The sequence below is a fragment of the Malus domestica genome, chromosome 17, assembly GCF_042453785.1.
Source record: "Malus domestica chromosome 17, GDT2T_hap1".
Taxonomy (NCBI): domain Eukaryota; kingdom Viridiplantae; phylum Streptophyta; class Magnoliopsida; order Rosales; family Rosaceae; genus Malus; species Malus domestica.
This window is the reverse complement of record NC_091677.1, coordinates 20,868,010-20,884,673: the sequence shown is the minus strand read 5'-3', so window position 1 is coordinate 20,884,673 and position 16,664 is coordinate 20,868,010. Positions and strand designations below refer to the sequence as shown.

General features: G+C 39.2%; 1 protein-coding gene across 1 annotated transcript; it reads right to left on the bottom strand.

Annotated features, from left to right (window-relative positions):
• Positions 1 to 6,393: 6,393 nt before the first annotated feature.
• On the bottom strand, positions 6,394 to 8,806 carry LOC103439079 (inositol oxygenase 1-like). Its single transcript, XM_029096821.2, has 9 exons — positions 8,594 to 8,806; positions 7,812 to 7,964; positions 7,639 to 7,723; positions 7,509 to 7,561; positions 7,298 to 7,420; positions 7,098 to 7,167; positions 6,921 to 6,999; positions 6,747 to 6,828; positions 6,394 to 6,645 (listed from the first exon to the last, which is right to left on the bottom strand). Exons 1-9 carry the CDS (start codon positions 8,804 to 8,806, stop codon positions 6,619 to 6,621), a joined length of 885 nt encoding a protein of 294 aa, XP_028952654.1. The 3' UTR covers positions 6,394 to 6,618.
• Between the last annotated feature and the right edge of the window lie 7,858 nt (positions 8,807 to 16,664).

Sequence of the window (16,664 nt, the reverse complement as noted above, 5' to 3'; positions counted from 1 at the left end):
AAAATGCTCCAAATTGCATCCTTTTGCTCACTTTGTCTCTAAAACCTGAAAACACATGAAAATAGCTTAAAAGACTAACTTAACTAAGAAAACACAACATAAATGCATAATAACTAACTAACTAAGGCGCATAAATATGCTCCTATCACCTTTGCCGTGCCTTCTCTTCTCCTTATAAATATATTGTGCCGCAGCAATCATACATCATCCATCTCTCACCACAATTCGCACCACACATCCATTATACACAGAAATCCTTTTAGTGCCGCAGCCTTGCAAGGAGAAAGAAGAGGAGACCCTTGGAGCCGTGCTCTGCCATTCAAGCTTGAATTGCTGGAACGTTCTTAGGTGTATTCTATCTTTTGTTTTCAATGTTTAATTTAAGTTATCTTTGTTTAAGTGGAAACATGAGGACTAAACTTGTTTTAGCTAGAGGAGAATTCAAAACCATGAACATATATTGCATATGAATTGATTACATCCAGTTATTATTTCATAAATCGTGAATGCAATTTGCTTAACTATTTAATTCAGAACTTATTCTTGTATGTTGATTGGGGATGCATACTTAGTTTGCATGCAGGGATTTGATGCTAAAATATAAGGGAGTTTCACCTAATAGTCATGATCTTATATTTATAAGTAGTGGAGGTCACTGGTCATGATCGCGTTAAGTAAAATTCCTGGCAGGAGTATTATGCTGTTCACAATTATGAATGTCTTATCAATGCTTATGACTTTCACAAAACTTAATGATCTTTGATATGTATCTTTGTCATACTGTTCGTGTACGGAACTTGATAAGAATAATTTGGTTGCGATGCTGAGTCCAATTCAATGAACTTAGGAAAATCTGAGGGTTAATTAATGTTGTCCACGGTTAATCTAGGGTGTTGTCATTCATGGTTTATAGGAAGAATAACTGGAAATCGATTCGTATGCATATGCGTCATGTGTGGAGATGAACTCTCCAGCTAGCCATTCACTCATTAAAACACCCAAGTTCGTCCAAAGTTGTTTAGAGTTTTTAAATCTGTTTGCTTTTACTTTAAATTCCTAAAAAACCACTCCCCCCTTTATATTTCGTGTCTTTTAGTTAGAATCTATCCAAACTGGTTTCTGTTTAGTGTTTTGAGTCAACATAAGTTAGAATTCGTCCATACACATTGTTTTGAGTCTTTTTAGTTCAATTCTCATCCAAAGTCACCCTTAGTGTTAGTTTTGAGTCAATTTGTTTGTTTTGAGTCAGTTTTGAGTCATAAGAATCTAGTTTAGTGTTTTTAAGTCTAGTTAAGTGTAATTGAGTCTAATTTGAGTACATTAGCATTCCCTCATAATCCCCAGCCTAGAACTATCCCTACTTATCCATACTACAATTGTCAAAAAAAGGGTTTAAGTTTGAGTGCTAGTTTATATCACATTAGGTTGATCATGTGAAGCCTCATTACTTGGCAGAAATCTAGAAGGGGAAGGCTTTGGAGATTGATCATGTGAAGCCTCAATACTTGGCGAAACTCCAGAAGGAGGAGGCACCAAAGGTAGATCATTTAAAGCCTCAGTATTCGGTAGAAGTCTAGAGGGTGGAGGCAATGAATGCCGGTTTTCAGATTCTTGTAGCTGGTCGAGCTTTCTTTTCATGTTCGTAGGGTAATTATTTGCAAGTATGTACAACTTTCTATTCTCATGCTTAAGTCATCTAATCTCTTGTCTAAGACTTGCCACCTCAGCCATTAATGATTTAACTTGGTGAGTTCGAGTAAGTACACGTTGGCCCATGTTAAATAAAAAACTCACACACTTAAGACTGAGAGCCAAAGAGTCTTGAACATCCAATTAGTTAGACCTTTTTGAAAGTATTCTTTTATATTTGGGATTGACAAGGTTTTTAGCTACTACTGAAGCGACTATATCATTCTTCATCATGAAGCCTCCAACCTTAAGAGGACCGTTATAGGATAAGAAGGATGGGCACCATATACTGTCTTGAAGAGGCATGTATGCATCTTCCACAAAATTCAAATCAAAACAATGGCCAGATGGGCAAGCTATTTTAAGAAATGATGAAAGAAAATGAGGTTAGATAAGTGAAATCTCAGAAATACAACAAAAGCAATTTTCATAGGTGGGCAACTTTATGAGCGTACTTTTTGGATACAACTGATGGCTAACACGACCACTTGTTCAAACGAAGAGACACCGCTCTCTAAATTTCAAAAGTCGAATTTACCTGAATAAAGTCATTAGCACTTCTCAGACACAATCTTAGCTTTTTGGATATCAATGACAACTTTGTCAAATTATCTTTGACAAAGTTAAAACACATGAATTTTACTGTTTCAACTACACCATTGTTGCCGACAACCGTGAAAGAAATGGTCCTAACAACCCCATTACTTGCTCTTAGGAAATCCCTATATATGTCGACCCGTCCTCCATGGCAAAGTAGACCTCCAAAAATGCCTAACTATTCTTCTTTGCCCAGAATGAATCTTTAACCAAGTCCCTCAAAATGGCCAACTCATTTCCTCAGCAAGAAAATATTTTTGATCAAGAAGTTTTACATCATCATCATATCCTTCTACTGTTTTTCTTCAAGAGCTTTTACCTTATATCATCAGGGTCAAGAGCAAAAGTATCTCATATCATGCTTTTTTCCTGTCTTTTCTTTTGCCTTGTTATTGCCTACAAGATAATAAGAAAGAAAGCAATCAGTCGGAACCTGAAAATCAAACTTCTAATTCAGAACTGATTGCCTGGAGCCTTTGCCTAATTTCATACCTTGCATTGCTCTCAAGTAGTCATCTTCAACTATTGTTAGAGCTAGGTTTCAAGTCACCAATGTCGCATAACAGTTGGTACACTGTTGGCTCTTTACACTAAAACTACCAAGCATGGATGAGCCACCAAGAAGTGATGTTTTGAAGGATCATTTAAAGGCAAAGGTTGCACATCATTCTATTATGCAGGAGGTTGAAGCCAAATGATCAACAATGAACCCATAAAAGTTCAAAAGGAGAAAATGATTGGCTGACTAAGTGAATGGAAGACCAAATTTCTATTATGGGAATCCTACTCATAGCCTTAGCAAACTTGACTTGAGTCTATGGCCAAAGCATAAAAATGACTACAAATATTATTTTGTCTCACCAGTTTATATCATACCAATGATATATAAAAGGTAATACAATCTTCACGATTACTAATAAACTACCAAATGCATTAACAAGTTACAAAATGATGCATGAATTGAAGTCTCAATAAGACTATTCATGAATTGACCCTACTAAACTATTGCATGCCTGAAGCATGATAGTCGTTGCATAGATTAAAGTCCAAAAAGGACAATCTATGGACATGGAAATTTTAATATATCTCATGCCCGAAGGATGATAAATGTATAGGTTCCAATGATTCAACTCCCTAGAAGTGGAGATTAAAGTAATGAAATGTTTATAAATATGCATGCGCATGCACATAAGAATTGTGAATCGCGAATTGATGATAACCAATGTTAATTTTGGTTTTACAGTAGCTACTAAATTCATCAATGAGCTGTGTTGATATTGAGCGATATTCTTTTGTTCGTCAACAAAACAAAAATTATAGGCCAAAAATGGAAAGAGACAATTCCATTACAATTTAATATGAACATGAAAAAAATGAACCTATAGTACAAACCACCAAACTATGTTGAACCCAGAAGGTTACATGTGAGCATTTGTAATACAATGAGACGCAAGGTTCTTAGATTGTAATACACTCCTGGAAGCATGATTTCTCATTGTGAAACTTGTTCATTTCAGTGGAGAATTATATATATGCCCAAAGGAGAATGTGTCATAGAAGCAAATTCTGTATAAATTCCAAAGGAGAATGTGTCATGAAGTGTAGAAAATCCTTGAAAGATTCAAATTGCTTAAAGTAAACCCTGGAAGGGTAAAATATAAATTATGTACTTAATACCAATGGATGATATAAATTGCCTTAGTTGGTACTATCATTATGATACTATTGCAACATATTAAATCTCTTGCAAGAGTTGATATTATATTAGGACTCCTGAAGAGCCAGAAAAATTATAAAGTGTTGAAAGAAATATTGTCTCAAGTTGCATATCGAATAATATACCAACATGATTTGTTTCCATCAAAATGTTTGTGGTATTAAAGTACCATATGGATTGAAGATTATGAGTTCAAACACTCAAATGATTAACCAGTATTTAAACACTAAGAAAGATCATTCATCATCGTGAGGGAAATAATGAATTGATGTTTGGTCCAGAAGTACTATATCTTAGTGAAGTATGTGCCTTACTGTATTTAGCACAATACACTGAGTCAGATGTTACATTTCCTATTAAGCACAATACCACCATATGGGTATTAGAATGAAGTAAAATTTATCTATTGATATCTTTAGAAAATTATAGACATATGCTTGTTCTATTCCGAAGAACTCACCAAAAGGCATAACCTTATTAGGCAAGCAAATCTGAATATCTCTTTAGCCTGTATGCATATCGCTCACAAAAAGGAATTTGTATTTACATATGAAAATATATTGATCCTACAGCGATCAAGGAAGTAAACATTTATTGCCACATCTTCATATCTCTCAGAAATACATGTGTTTGGTCAAGACCTGTGGCCTATTAAAATTTGGGCACACGTGATCCACCTTCAGAAGCAAACACTGCATGACATCTGATTACATCAACTTTGTAATCAGTCAGATTGAAGAATTCAAAATCAAGGGAAGATACTCATCATGGGGAGCATCCAAAACAAATCAAGATTTTAACAAGGCAACCAATATTGATATGGGCATCCAAAATGGACTGTTGTGAATGGAGGTGTGAATGCCCATAGTAATAGGCAACCAAATATAACCGTAACTTTACAATGTTGCTAGAGAAAATGTCTTGGTAAGATTGTTAGGTTGAAAAACATGGCCAACCAAATATGACCAAGGAAGAATGAAAACCTCTACATAAAGAGGTATTTGCATCATTGAAGAACACAACACAAAAATAGAGAAAAACATAAGGATGAAAGGAAAGAAAGATGAAAGATAGAGAGAAAAGAAAGAAGAGATACGCAGGCGAAAATACCAGTGAGCCAGACTAGAGAGAAGACAGAAAATAGTGAGAGTTATTTTATACTCCTATTATTTCAGATAATGAAAGAAAGTATTACTACTGTCCCGATGATGTAGCCACACCTGTTGCCTCGTAAATATTGTGTCTTATTTACTTTATATTCTACTGCACACATTTGCTCAATTTCACTACACCTACATGTGGGTTGAGTTTTGTTAGAAATTTTGATTAGGACTAAGATTGATAACGAATTTGACCACAAGGTTATGGATGAACAACTTTTTCATTATAGAGGTCTGCTCAAAATTTGGGTCTCACTAAGGGACCACGAAAAAAAATTGGTCTTATATTTTTAATAGTACGTTGAATTGAATGGTACAAAAAATAAAAGGAAAACTAATGAAAATGACTTGAAAATTTTGAGTTTTAACGATATGGACAAAATAAAGGGTAAAATAAATAGTACCAGGATTAACTTTTTAGTGTAAAAATGTGGTTTTCCGTCAAAGTGAATAGTATCAAGAGCTTGTCATTAAAATTCTTAAAAATAAATGATTGAATAAGAATTATAAAAATCTAGTCTACCCGCTAAAACACATGTATTAACATTGAAGGCACAACCATTTGTTTCTGCGCACATAATGAATAATCCATCTTAAAAATCCATCACAAATCAAATTCGGACCACAAACGACAGCGCATTTTGGGATGAGGTGCACGCCTAGGAGACATAGCCCAACTCATATTCTCAATGGGAGTTTTTTTGCTCACTATTATTTAGGGTGGTGTATGCTTACCATCATTTTTATCACCCTTAGATGAGTTTGAATTTTGAAATTCGTGTAGTGAATGGGAACAAATCTCAAAATTAAAACTTATCTAATGGTGATAAAGAAGGTGGTGAGCATACACCACACTAAATGATGGTGAGCAAAAATGCACTCTATTCTCAATAGTAACAACTAAATTCTTCTTCGCTTCTTTTTGACAAAAACAATATTTTAAACCACTCGAACTTAGGTAAGCCGAATTCAGAGGGAAGAAAGCGGACAAAGTCCCTTACCAACTAACAAAACCACATCAGCGTACAAAATTCTCAATTAGCCTATAATCGTTAGAGCACTCTCTTTGAGTTGAGATTACAGATTGACTCAAAAATACTTGATACTACACCAGTTAACCAATTTTCACAAAAGAAAACTTTTTAGGTCCTATATTATGGTATGGAATAACTATCAATTTAGGCAACGAGTTACAAGTGTATACTGCTTGGAAATAACGAAACTGAGTCATGTAAAACCCTAGTTTTTACTTTTAATCATGCTGGAGTTTTATTAAGGAACCAAGATAAGGGTTCCGATACACCATACATAACAGATAATTTTACACGAAATCATTATGAAATAACAAGGAATTGCAGCTACAAATCGAAATGTCATCCCTCGCGTATAGCTCGCTCGCTATCTGCTGGTATATAGTCGACACTCGTTACACATTGAACGGAAGAGCTGGGATATTCACCATCTTAGCTTCGAAGGGAAGTACTGCACAACCAACATTGTTCAAGTTAAAAACACTAATTAATATTCCAGGAAAAAAAATGAAGAAAAGTGTGTTGAATCAAATGAAATCTGGTTGAACTTACCTTTTCAATGAGAGAAATATAGTATGGCTTCACCTTCTCAACGTCAACCCGTATCTTGCTCTTGCTGTAAAGGTCATACTTGCTGCGACGGAAAAACGTAAAAGTATACGAAGTGAACTTAAGCATTTAGACTAAAGAAAAATTAGTAAGAGGTGAAGTATCATATAAACTTACTTGAATACACGGAGCCATTTCAGGTTTTCGACATCCTCTTCGTTCATTAAGTGCTTATACGCTCCCGCTTTATGTAAGGCTGCAATAATATCAAAAAGAAAACATCACAGTTAATTAGTCAGGAAAACAGATTTTTGTTTTGGTAAATTTGTAGTATTTTTCTGCTGCTTAACATACCATAGAATGAGTGGTATCTAATGATAAACAGAGCTGCTGAAGGCAGAGTTGATTTGTTCTCTGTGGCCACCTGAAGATGTCACACCATTAGATTAAACTTAGTTAATTGTGTTAACAAAAAACGAGATTGTTTGATTAGAGGCTTAGAGTTAATATTTTGAAGTATATCTGAATACATGATGAAATATTTGAAGACATACCAAATACATGTAATCATCGTGCCCCCACGACATCATAACATTTTCGAGTCCACATCCCTCCGAGTAAACTCCATACTTAGTGTTGTAAGAAGGATTATAGTAGTCAGGATTTTCCGCAAAGTACTGCGGCAATAATGTGGATAAAAATTTTGATCAGCAAACAGATAATTGTCATCACGCGAAAGGCGCAGCAAGTTTACGACAGAAGTACCTTGTGATGAACATTGGATTGATCAAAAGCACAGCCAACTGGGAATGTATCACCTGAAATACAGATCAGGATTAGTAATTAACTATCTTCAAGTATATAACAAATATGGTGCATGAACTTTGTCGCTTACCGACAACTGCCCATTGAGGAAGCTCCCCAATAGTCGATCCAACCCAATAGTCGATGAAGATGAAAACCGTGAGACACAACACCAATTAACAGAAACACCATTAAGATTGGGATTGACAGGAAAATCCAACACAGAGAACCCAATCCAACAGAGGAAAATCCAAAACATGTAACCCAATCCAATTTAACAGAACCCAAAGACATCAAATTTATAGATTTCAGCACATAAAAATCGAAACTTGAACACTGAAAAACAGAGAGGGAGTGGAAGGAGATAAACAGAGGCGGATCTTTGGTTGCAGATGCAGTATTGGGTAGATCGAAGCACTACAAAATATAAAGAAATCAAAACAAGCAAATCAGAAAAGAATACAAAGAAATTCAGCAGAATTAGGAACTGGTTAATGAAATCGAAACAAGCAAATCAGAAAAGAATAATAATGTCTTCAAATTTACATCAAAATTAATTAAAGATAAGATTGGAGGATTTGTAAGAGTATATGGGATTTAGTTTCAAATTTACAACAAACACCAAACCAAGAGAGAAAGTACTACAAAATACAAAGAAAGAGAGACTGAGAAGCTACACAATCACAATCTGTTAAGACCCTTTTTCCATTTCCTTAGTTATTTCCTTTATCTAGGAGTGGATCAATAGTAGGATAGTGACTCAGCATGTTTACCTAACACTCTTGTCTGTAGTGCGAGTGTGGGCATATTATCCCTGTTGCGACTCCCATTTGGGATATGAATGAAAAGCTGTTCTTTTACAATTTCTCTGTCATTTCCTTTTTCTCTGCAAATTCGCCTCTTGGTCCCCCCTTGGAACCTATCATTTGGTATCCAGAGCCAGGTTGGAACCATGGGCAAAAGTAAGGTTTCCGTTACGGTGGCAGATGTATCAGATGACAAATTGGACCGTGAGTTTCAACAACACCAGATACTCACCCAGTTACAGAAGTTTCAGGAATCCATCTCGCTGTTGAATATCCATTACGACGACCTGCAGCACACCATGGCCGGTCTCTCGATCCACCAGGTTCGTCAGGATTAGCTGCAGTAAACGATTTTGGACGAAGTTCGTGCCCTAAAAAACCCTCCCTTACCCAACCCACAAATTCCAATCGGCTCCATTCCCGTTTCGCTAGGACCCACCCCTTATCTGCCATCCACACCCCCATACCACCACTGACATAGTCTCTCTCTCCTTCCCCACCCTTCCTAACAACTCAACCCCAAGGATCCCACCTCACGGCCGGGACCTCATCCCTTCCCTTCACCCTAACAACCACCACCACCCAAGCTCTGAACTGACCCTCCACCTCCCGCTACCTTCCCCCATCCACGACTGGGCCTACCACTTCTTTTGTTCCCCCTAAACCGTCTTACACCCACAAACCCCAACCCATTTCCCCGACCTTTCCTGGGCACAAACACCTTAAAATCGAACTTCCTCGTTTATTTGGAGACGACCCTTACAGATGGATTGCGATGGCTGAGGAGTTTTTAGACTATCAAGAGATAACTGAGCACCGTCATGTCACAGTGACAGGTTTTCATCTTGGAGGCGACGCAACCCACTGGCTCCGTTGGTTCAAGCTACGATTCCTCCTCTCCTCATGGGCTACCTTCACGACCCAGTTGTTGCAACGATTTGGCCCAACTGACTCCTTGAACATTAATATGGCCTTGTCCCATATCACGCAGACCACCACATGGAGGCGTATGTGGGCCAGTTCATTCGCCTTTCCTGCCGTACTCCGGACTGGACCGAAGCTCAACTACTGGGCGCATTTTTGGAAGGCCTCAAAGACGAGCTGCAAGATGATGTCCTGGCCCAGGGACCTTCCTCTATGGCACGAGCAATTGAACTCGCTCGCATCTACGAGCACAAACCGGGTCGCCGGTCAGCGGTCCGTCCTGGACACTATCGTTCATCCCATTATATTTCTAAACAACCTTTTTCCCCCTCACCCACCCCACCTAACCAACCCACTACATCTCGACCTCCTCTTACAGCACTAACCCCTCCCCTGCCAAATGCGCAACCGCCGCGAGCAGGGCCTCTGCTTCAACTGTGATGACCAGTATCTACCCGGTCACCGGTGTTGTCAATCCCACATCCTACTGTTACTAGCAGATGAGGAAGATCCCGACCGTATTCCAGTGACAGAGATTCCCGCACCACCGCCCCCTCCCATGGTGGAACATCCGGAGTATCCCATCGCCCTCAATGCCATATCAGCCACTAAGCGTGCTAGGGGCCGTGCAATGCGCTTGGACGGATTCATTTTCCAAACACCGATCTAAGTCTTCATCGACTCTGGTGCTGATAAAAGTTTTCTCAACCCGTAAGTGGCGACTCGTTTGGGCTTGCACGTTGACCCGTCTTGAACCGAGGCAGTCATGGTCGCCACAGGACGTTGTTTTCACACCAAAGGGGTGGCTCACCAAGTTTCAGTGCACCTTCAAGGCTATACATTTACCAGTGACTTTCACCTTCTTACGGTGGTGGGATGTGACATGGTATTAGGAGTGGATTGGTTGGAAACACTGGGTTTCATCAGATGGAATTTTTTTATTAAAAATTATGGAATTCTCAATCCATGGAACCAATTACTGATTGGTTGGGTCCTCGAATCCCCATGTTCCGCGCTCTCCTGTGCCTACAAGTATTAAGATTGTTCCTGGCAAGCCTCTCCGAACTGTATCCCAGTTGTCAAGCCTTACTCACCCCTCTCACCAACCTAATCCACCACCGGCCCTACTTCAATCCATCCTCACTAAATATAACAGTCTCATCCAACCCCCAACATCATTGCCCCCTCATCGCGAGATCGATCATAAAATTCCCTTACTCCCAGGTACGGGGCCTATCAATGTTCGACCATATCGTTACAGGCATGCCCAGAAAGCCGAATTGGAGCGCCAAGTTGACGAGATGCTAGCCGCAGGCATTATCCGCCCCAGCTCGAGTCCCTTCTCATCCCCGACCTTATTAGTGCCAAAACTGACTTGTCCTAGCGTTTTTGTGTGGATTACAGAGAGCTAAATGCGATCACCATCAAAGATTGCTTCTCGGTCCCTATTATTGATGAACTGTTGGCTGAATTGAAAGGTGCTATGATATTTTCTAAATTGGATCTCCGCTCTGAGTACCACTAAATCCGAATGCACGAGGCGGACATCCATAAGACAGCGTTTCGCACACATGAAGGCCATTACGAATTCACAGTCATGCCATTTGGCTTTACCAACGCGCCAGCCACCTTCCAAGCACTAATGAATTCAATCTTGAAGCCCTTGCTCTGGAAATCCGTTCTCGTCTTTTTTGATGATATTTTAGTCTTCAGTGACTCCCTAGATGATGCGTAAAATAACTAAACACACAAATTAAACCCTCTTGTTGACAATTGTAGTATATGTATAAGTAGGGATCGTTCTTAAACGGAGGATTAGGAGAGATTGCTAAACACTCTATACTGACTCAATTAGATAAAACTAAGCTTTAAAACACTTAACTAGACTCAAAAGACTCAAAACAAACTCAAAAGACTCAAAACAACCTAAAAACACTCAAAACTGCCTAAAAACACAAACTGGCCAGTTTTGAGCTCTAAACACAAGTTTGGACGAAATTTGGTTTTCTAATGCCTCAAAACACTTAAAAACACAATCTAAGACAAGTTCTAACTAATATGACTTAACAAAGTAAAGGGGGTTTGATTTTGGACGAAAATAAGTAAAACAAAGCAAGAACAATTTAAACAGATTCTTAGACAAAATTAGGTGAATTGATGGGTGATAGACTAACTAGAGGGTTCTTCTCCACACATGACACACTTGCATTCAAAGTTGATTTCCAATTGTTTTTTTCAATAAACCATGAACCTCAATGCCCAAGGTTAATTGTGATAGCACTTTTTTAATCTTCAAGTCTTCCTTAAGTTATTGAATTGGATGGGAATGCACATACAACAACTCAAAACATTCTCTAAAAGTCCCTTACGTGAAAAGCACAATAAAGGTACAATCAAAGATCATTAAACTTCATGAAAACTATAAGCATTGACGAGGCAATTGTTACTATGAAAAGCATGAAACGTTTGCCAAGAATTCACTTAACACGATCGTTTATAAGCGACCTCCACTACTTGCAAATATAAGGTTGTAACTATTAGGTGAAACTTCCTTATATTTTAGCTTTAAATTCCTGCATGAAAACTAAGTTGGCCACCTTAATCAACACACAAAAATAAGTCATCAATCAAACGGTTAAGCTAATTGAATTCACAATTCATGAAATAACAATTGGAAGTAATCAGTTCATCTTGCAAGTATAATCATGGTATTGAATAGCCCCCTAGCCAAAAAGGCTTAGTTCCTCATGTTCACAAAACAAAGGAAAACAGATTTATACATTGTAAATATAAGAAAGAGAACACCTAAATTCTCCAACGATTCAATGTTGAACAGCTAGAACCTTCAAGCACTTCTTTTTCCTCTCCTTTGCTGCGGCACAAGGGTTGGGGGTGAGTTTTTGGGAGTTATGAATGGTGTAGAATGATGGGTTTATGGTTAGGTTGGATGTATGGGACGGCAATGGATGTTTTTGGGCAGAAACTAGTGTGAATGGTGAAGTATGGGCACGGCAAGGAATGTTCAATGGTTTCTGGCGTGAATGGGAGTGAATGGATCTTTTGTGGCTGCAAAAAGGAAGTTTATTTAAAGGATTTCAGGAATTAAAACCCTAGGTTATTTAGGTAAACAGAAATTAAGTCAAAAGCTTCTAGAAATAGGAAATCAAATCAGAAACTTAAAGGAAATTCGACTAAAAGGTGCGGCAAGGGCATAAAACACAAAAGGAATGTGTTTTAATGCAAGGAAATAGGAAAGAACCCTCTCCCTTGCACGACAAGGAAGAGGAAAGGTCAAGGGAGGTGCGGCAAAGGTCCATTAGGGTTCTAGGGCCTTTTTTTTGTATCCTAGAATGCATATGAAGTCTTCAAACTGGCTGGAACATAAGGACTTTTAGTATTAGGAAAGGTCAAACCAAAATAGGAAACCTTGGCTTAACTTTCTTACTTCAAGTAGGAATCCTTGTTGGAGTAGGAATCCTTGTTCTTCTAGGAATCCTCATGTGAGTAGGAATCCATCTTCAATTACGTCCATTCCTTTTGCTCCAAGCTTGTGATAATCATTCCAAGCCCAATTTTCTCCAAAAGGCACCAAATTGCATCCTTTGCCTTTAGAATCTGAAAACACACAAAAGTGACTTTAAACACTAAAATAACTAAGGAAACATAACGTAAATGTACGAGAACAAGCCAATTAAGTCGCATAAATATGCTCCTATCACTAGACCGCCATGTTTCCCACCTCACAGCCGTGTTCGACATTCTCCAGTTGCACCACTTGCGGTTGAAACCATCCAAGTGTACTTTTGGTCAGGACTCGATTGCCTATTTAGGCCATATCATTTCAGCTAGTGGGGTTCAGGTTGACCCATCCAAAATTGTAGCTATTGTGGAATGGCTGACGCCTACAAGTCTTAGGGGCCTTCACGGATTATTGGGTCTAGCAGGTTACTACCGCAAATTTGTCCGCCATTTTGGTCTCATTGCCAAGCCTCTCACAGACATGCTAAAAAAATACAGTTTCCTTTGGTCCCCGGCAGCCGACACGGCATTCTCGGCCCTCAAACTTGCACTGTCCACCACACCAGTGTTGGCTCTCCCGAACTTTACCAAGCGGTTCACTCTCGAGTGTGATGCTTCAAACGTTAGTATAAGAGCAGTGTTGGCACAAGATAACCATCCCATTGAGTTCCTCAGTAAGCCCTTGGCCCCCAAACACCAAACCTTGTCAGCGTACGATAAGGAAATGATGGCTGTAGTGTTTGTTGTACAAAAGTGGCACCCATACTTGATTGGTCATCACTTCAAAATTCTCACGGATCACCAAACCTTCAAATAGTTCTTAGACCAACGACTTATTACTCTGGCACAACAAAAGTGGCTGTTGAAACTACTTGGGTACAACTATACCTTGGAATATCGTCCAGGGGCTTTTAATGCAGCTGTTGATGCATTGTCCCGCCATTACGACCTTCTATCTCTAATAGGGATAACACAACCACTATTTGATTGTGTATCCAAGATTCAGAATTCCTATGCGTTCGATCCTTCCATGGCCAAGCTCATTCAGGACTTACAACATAACCCCCACAGTACAGGCTCTTTTAAGCTGCAAGGTGACCTAATTTATTACAAGACCGGTATTTTCGTACCTTCCACATCTCAGTGGTGTGCCTGCCTTCTACAGGAATTCCATGCTTCTCATTCTTTTGGACATTCTGGGTTCTTATGGACATACAAACGCATCACTCATAACTTTAATTGGCCCGGCATAAAAAAAGAGGTTAAAAGCTTCGTGGCCGCTTGTGATGTCTGCCAACGAACTCATTATGAAACCATTAAACCACCAGGATTTCTACAGCCACTCTCGGTGCCGACCCAAGTGTGGACTGATATTGCTATGGACTTCGTCGAAGGTCTTCCCTCGAACCATGGCAAGAATGCTATTTTGGTAGTGGTGGATCGCCTTTCTAAATACGGTCACTTCATTCCTATCCAACACCCTTACTATGCTCCACAGATTGCTGAAGTCTTTATTCAAGAGGTGTTCAGATTACACAGGATGCCTGCTTCTATTGTCAGTGATCGCGACCCGATTTTTCTTTGTGATTTTTGGACAGCCTTCTTCAAACACCAACAAACGGCATTTTGCAAAAACTCTGCCTATCACCCACAAACGGATGGCCAGACAAAAGTTCTTAACAAGACATTAGAGCATTATCTTCGCAGCTTTGCCATGGACAAACCCACTACTTGGATTCGATGGCTGCTATGGGCGGAATGGTGGTATAACACCACCTTTCAGTCAACCATCCAAATGACTCCATTCCGGGCGGTCTACAGCTATCATCCACCCACTGTGCAGTCCTACCTTCCCGGCTCCTTTCCAGTTCATTTGGTGGATGTCACTCTCAGGAACTGAGACACCCTTCTTAACCATCTTAAGGAGAACATACACATGGCACAGCAGCGCATGAAGCAACAGGCAGATAAGCATTGATCGAAAAAGACTTTTCAAGTCGGGGATTGGGTCTTCCTCAAACTCCAACCGTATCGGCAAAACTTCTGTGTCCAAAACTCACTGCCCAAAATTGACCTCGCGTTATTACGGACCATTTCAAGTGCTCGCTCGCGTCGGCCAAGTCACCTACACATTGGACCTTCCTCCTCAGTCCCGCATTCACCCCACTTTTCATGTGTCACTCCTCAAACCCAAGCTTGGTGCTCATTATGTGACTTTAGCAACATTACCCCCAGTGGCCACTAATGGCTCCTTTATATGGTTTCCAGAGCGCATCCTGCAACGTGGCATGTTCAAATGATAGAACAAGGCCATCACTCGTTGGTTAATCAAATGGCAAGGTCTACCAGAGCATGATGCAACATGGGAAGATGCTGACTCCATAGCAACTCGTTTTCCAGATTTTGACTCTTGAGGACAGGCTTGTTCTACGGCGGGTGCCCTGTTAAGACCCTTTTCTCATTTCATTAGTTATTTCCTTTATCTAGTAGTGGATCAGTAGTAGGATAGTGACTCAACATGTTTACCTAACACTCTTGTCTATAGTGCGAGTGTGGGTAAATTATCCCTGTTGCGACTCCCATTTGGGATATGAATGAAAAGCTGTTCTTTTACAATTTCTTTGTCATTTCCTTTTTCTTTGCAAATTCACCTCTTGGTTCCCCCTGGAACCTATCACAATCAGATCGAACCTGGAACGAAGATGCAAAGCTGAAAGTTCACGGAGAGGCTACACGAAAAAGGATGAGGAGAAAGGTTGCGAAGGGGAGATGGGATGAACAAGTTCACAAAATGGCAGAGAGAAGAGAAATGGTAGTTTTAGGGTTTGTTGTGTGATATAGATGGTGTAAATATTAAAAAAGTTCAGGGGTATTTTTGTCTTAAAATTTTATGATTTTTGTGTTTCACGGGATGGAACAATCCGTTCCAGGGGTATGTGGAACCAAAAATTTAACCTATTTTTGTTCCATGGGACAGGCGTTCCACATAATTTAAGCGCACTAAACGCACCCTTAGGTTCGATCTTTTTTTTCTGTTCCTCGCTTGGCACGCGTCCATTATCGATGCAGTTTATCAGTTCTCTGCTTTTTCTTTCTTTGCTTTCCATTTCTCGTCTCTCTCACCATCTTCTCAGTGTCTTGCAGGCTATTCTCCCTTTCTCTTTGTCGCCATGGTCTCCATCGCTCTTAAACCTTCGTTTCTATCCCTGTTAAATCTTGGCTTGCTGGAAAAATTCGAAGCAGTTTAAGCTTCTTCAGCTTTTTGATTTAGATTGAAGGTGATTTTAAGTAAAAAAGGTTTACGTTTTCTGGTAAGTTCTTTGAATCCTACATCTCGGAGTTTTTTTTTTTTTAACATCTATGGGTTTTGTTTTCTTCAATTTTAAAATATTAAAAATTGAATCTTTTTTTTTGGGTAATATTTTTAATTAGATTATGCTATGGGTTCTGATAAGGCTTTGAATTGGGTTTGAGAGTTTTGATTTAATGAGAGATAAGGAGTATACACGGAGACAGGGAGGTAGGTCATTTGCAGAAATGGAGATTAGGGTGAGAGAGAAACAGGAGAGAAGGGGTAGCAGATTAAGTTTTGATTTTATAATTTTGGGGGTTTTATGTTTAAATTTTGCGTTTGTAATTTTGGGGTTTTGTGTGTGCGCTCGGATATGATTTAGTTTTCAATTTTAGGAAACGGTAATGCTGCAATCTTGGGGCTTTCGTGTGCAACCTTGGAACCACTTTGTGCTCAAGGTATATAAAAGGTATGAAACCTCATTGTACCTTATCTTATCTTCAGTCGATAGGAATTTTGTTGGTTTTTTCAATTTTATCAGGGTCCTTATTTTTACCTCCAATGTCTGGAGTTTGC

What these genes read in the sequence shown, in the direction of transcription:
- LOC103439079 (XM_029096821.2), bottom strand. Translation starts at nt 8,806, where the DNA reads ATGGCAGATAAGGGGTGGGTCCTAGCGAAACGGGAATGGAGCCGATTG. An exon ending in TAGATACCACTCATTCTATG is followed by an intron (nt 7,000 to 7,097) that starts GTATGTTAAGCA and finishes ATATTATTGCAG; the next exon opens with CCTTACATAAAGCGGGAGCG. An exon ending in ATATTTCTCTCATTGAAAAG is followed by an intron (nt 6,646 to 6,746) that starts GTAAGTTCAACC and finishes TTGGTTGTGCAG; the next exon opens with TACTTCCCTTCGAAGCTAAG.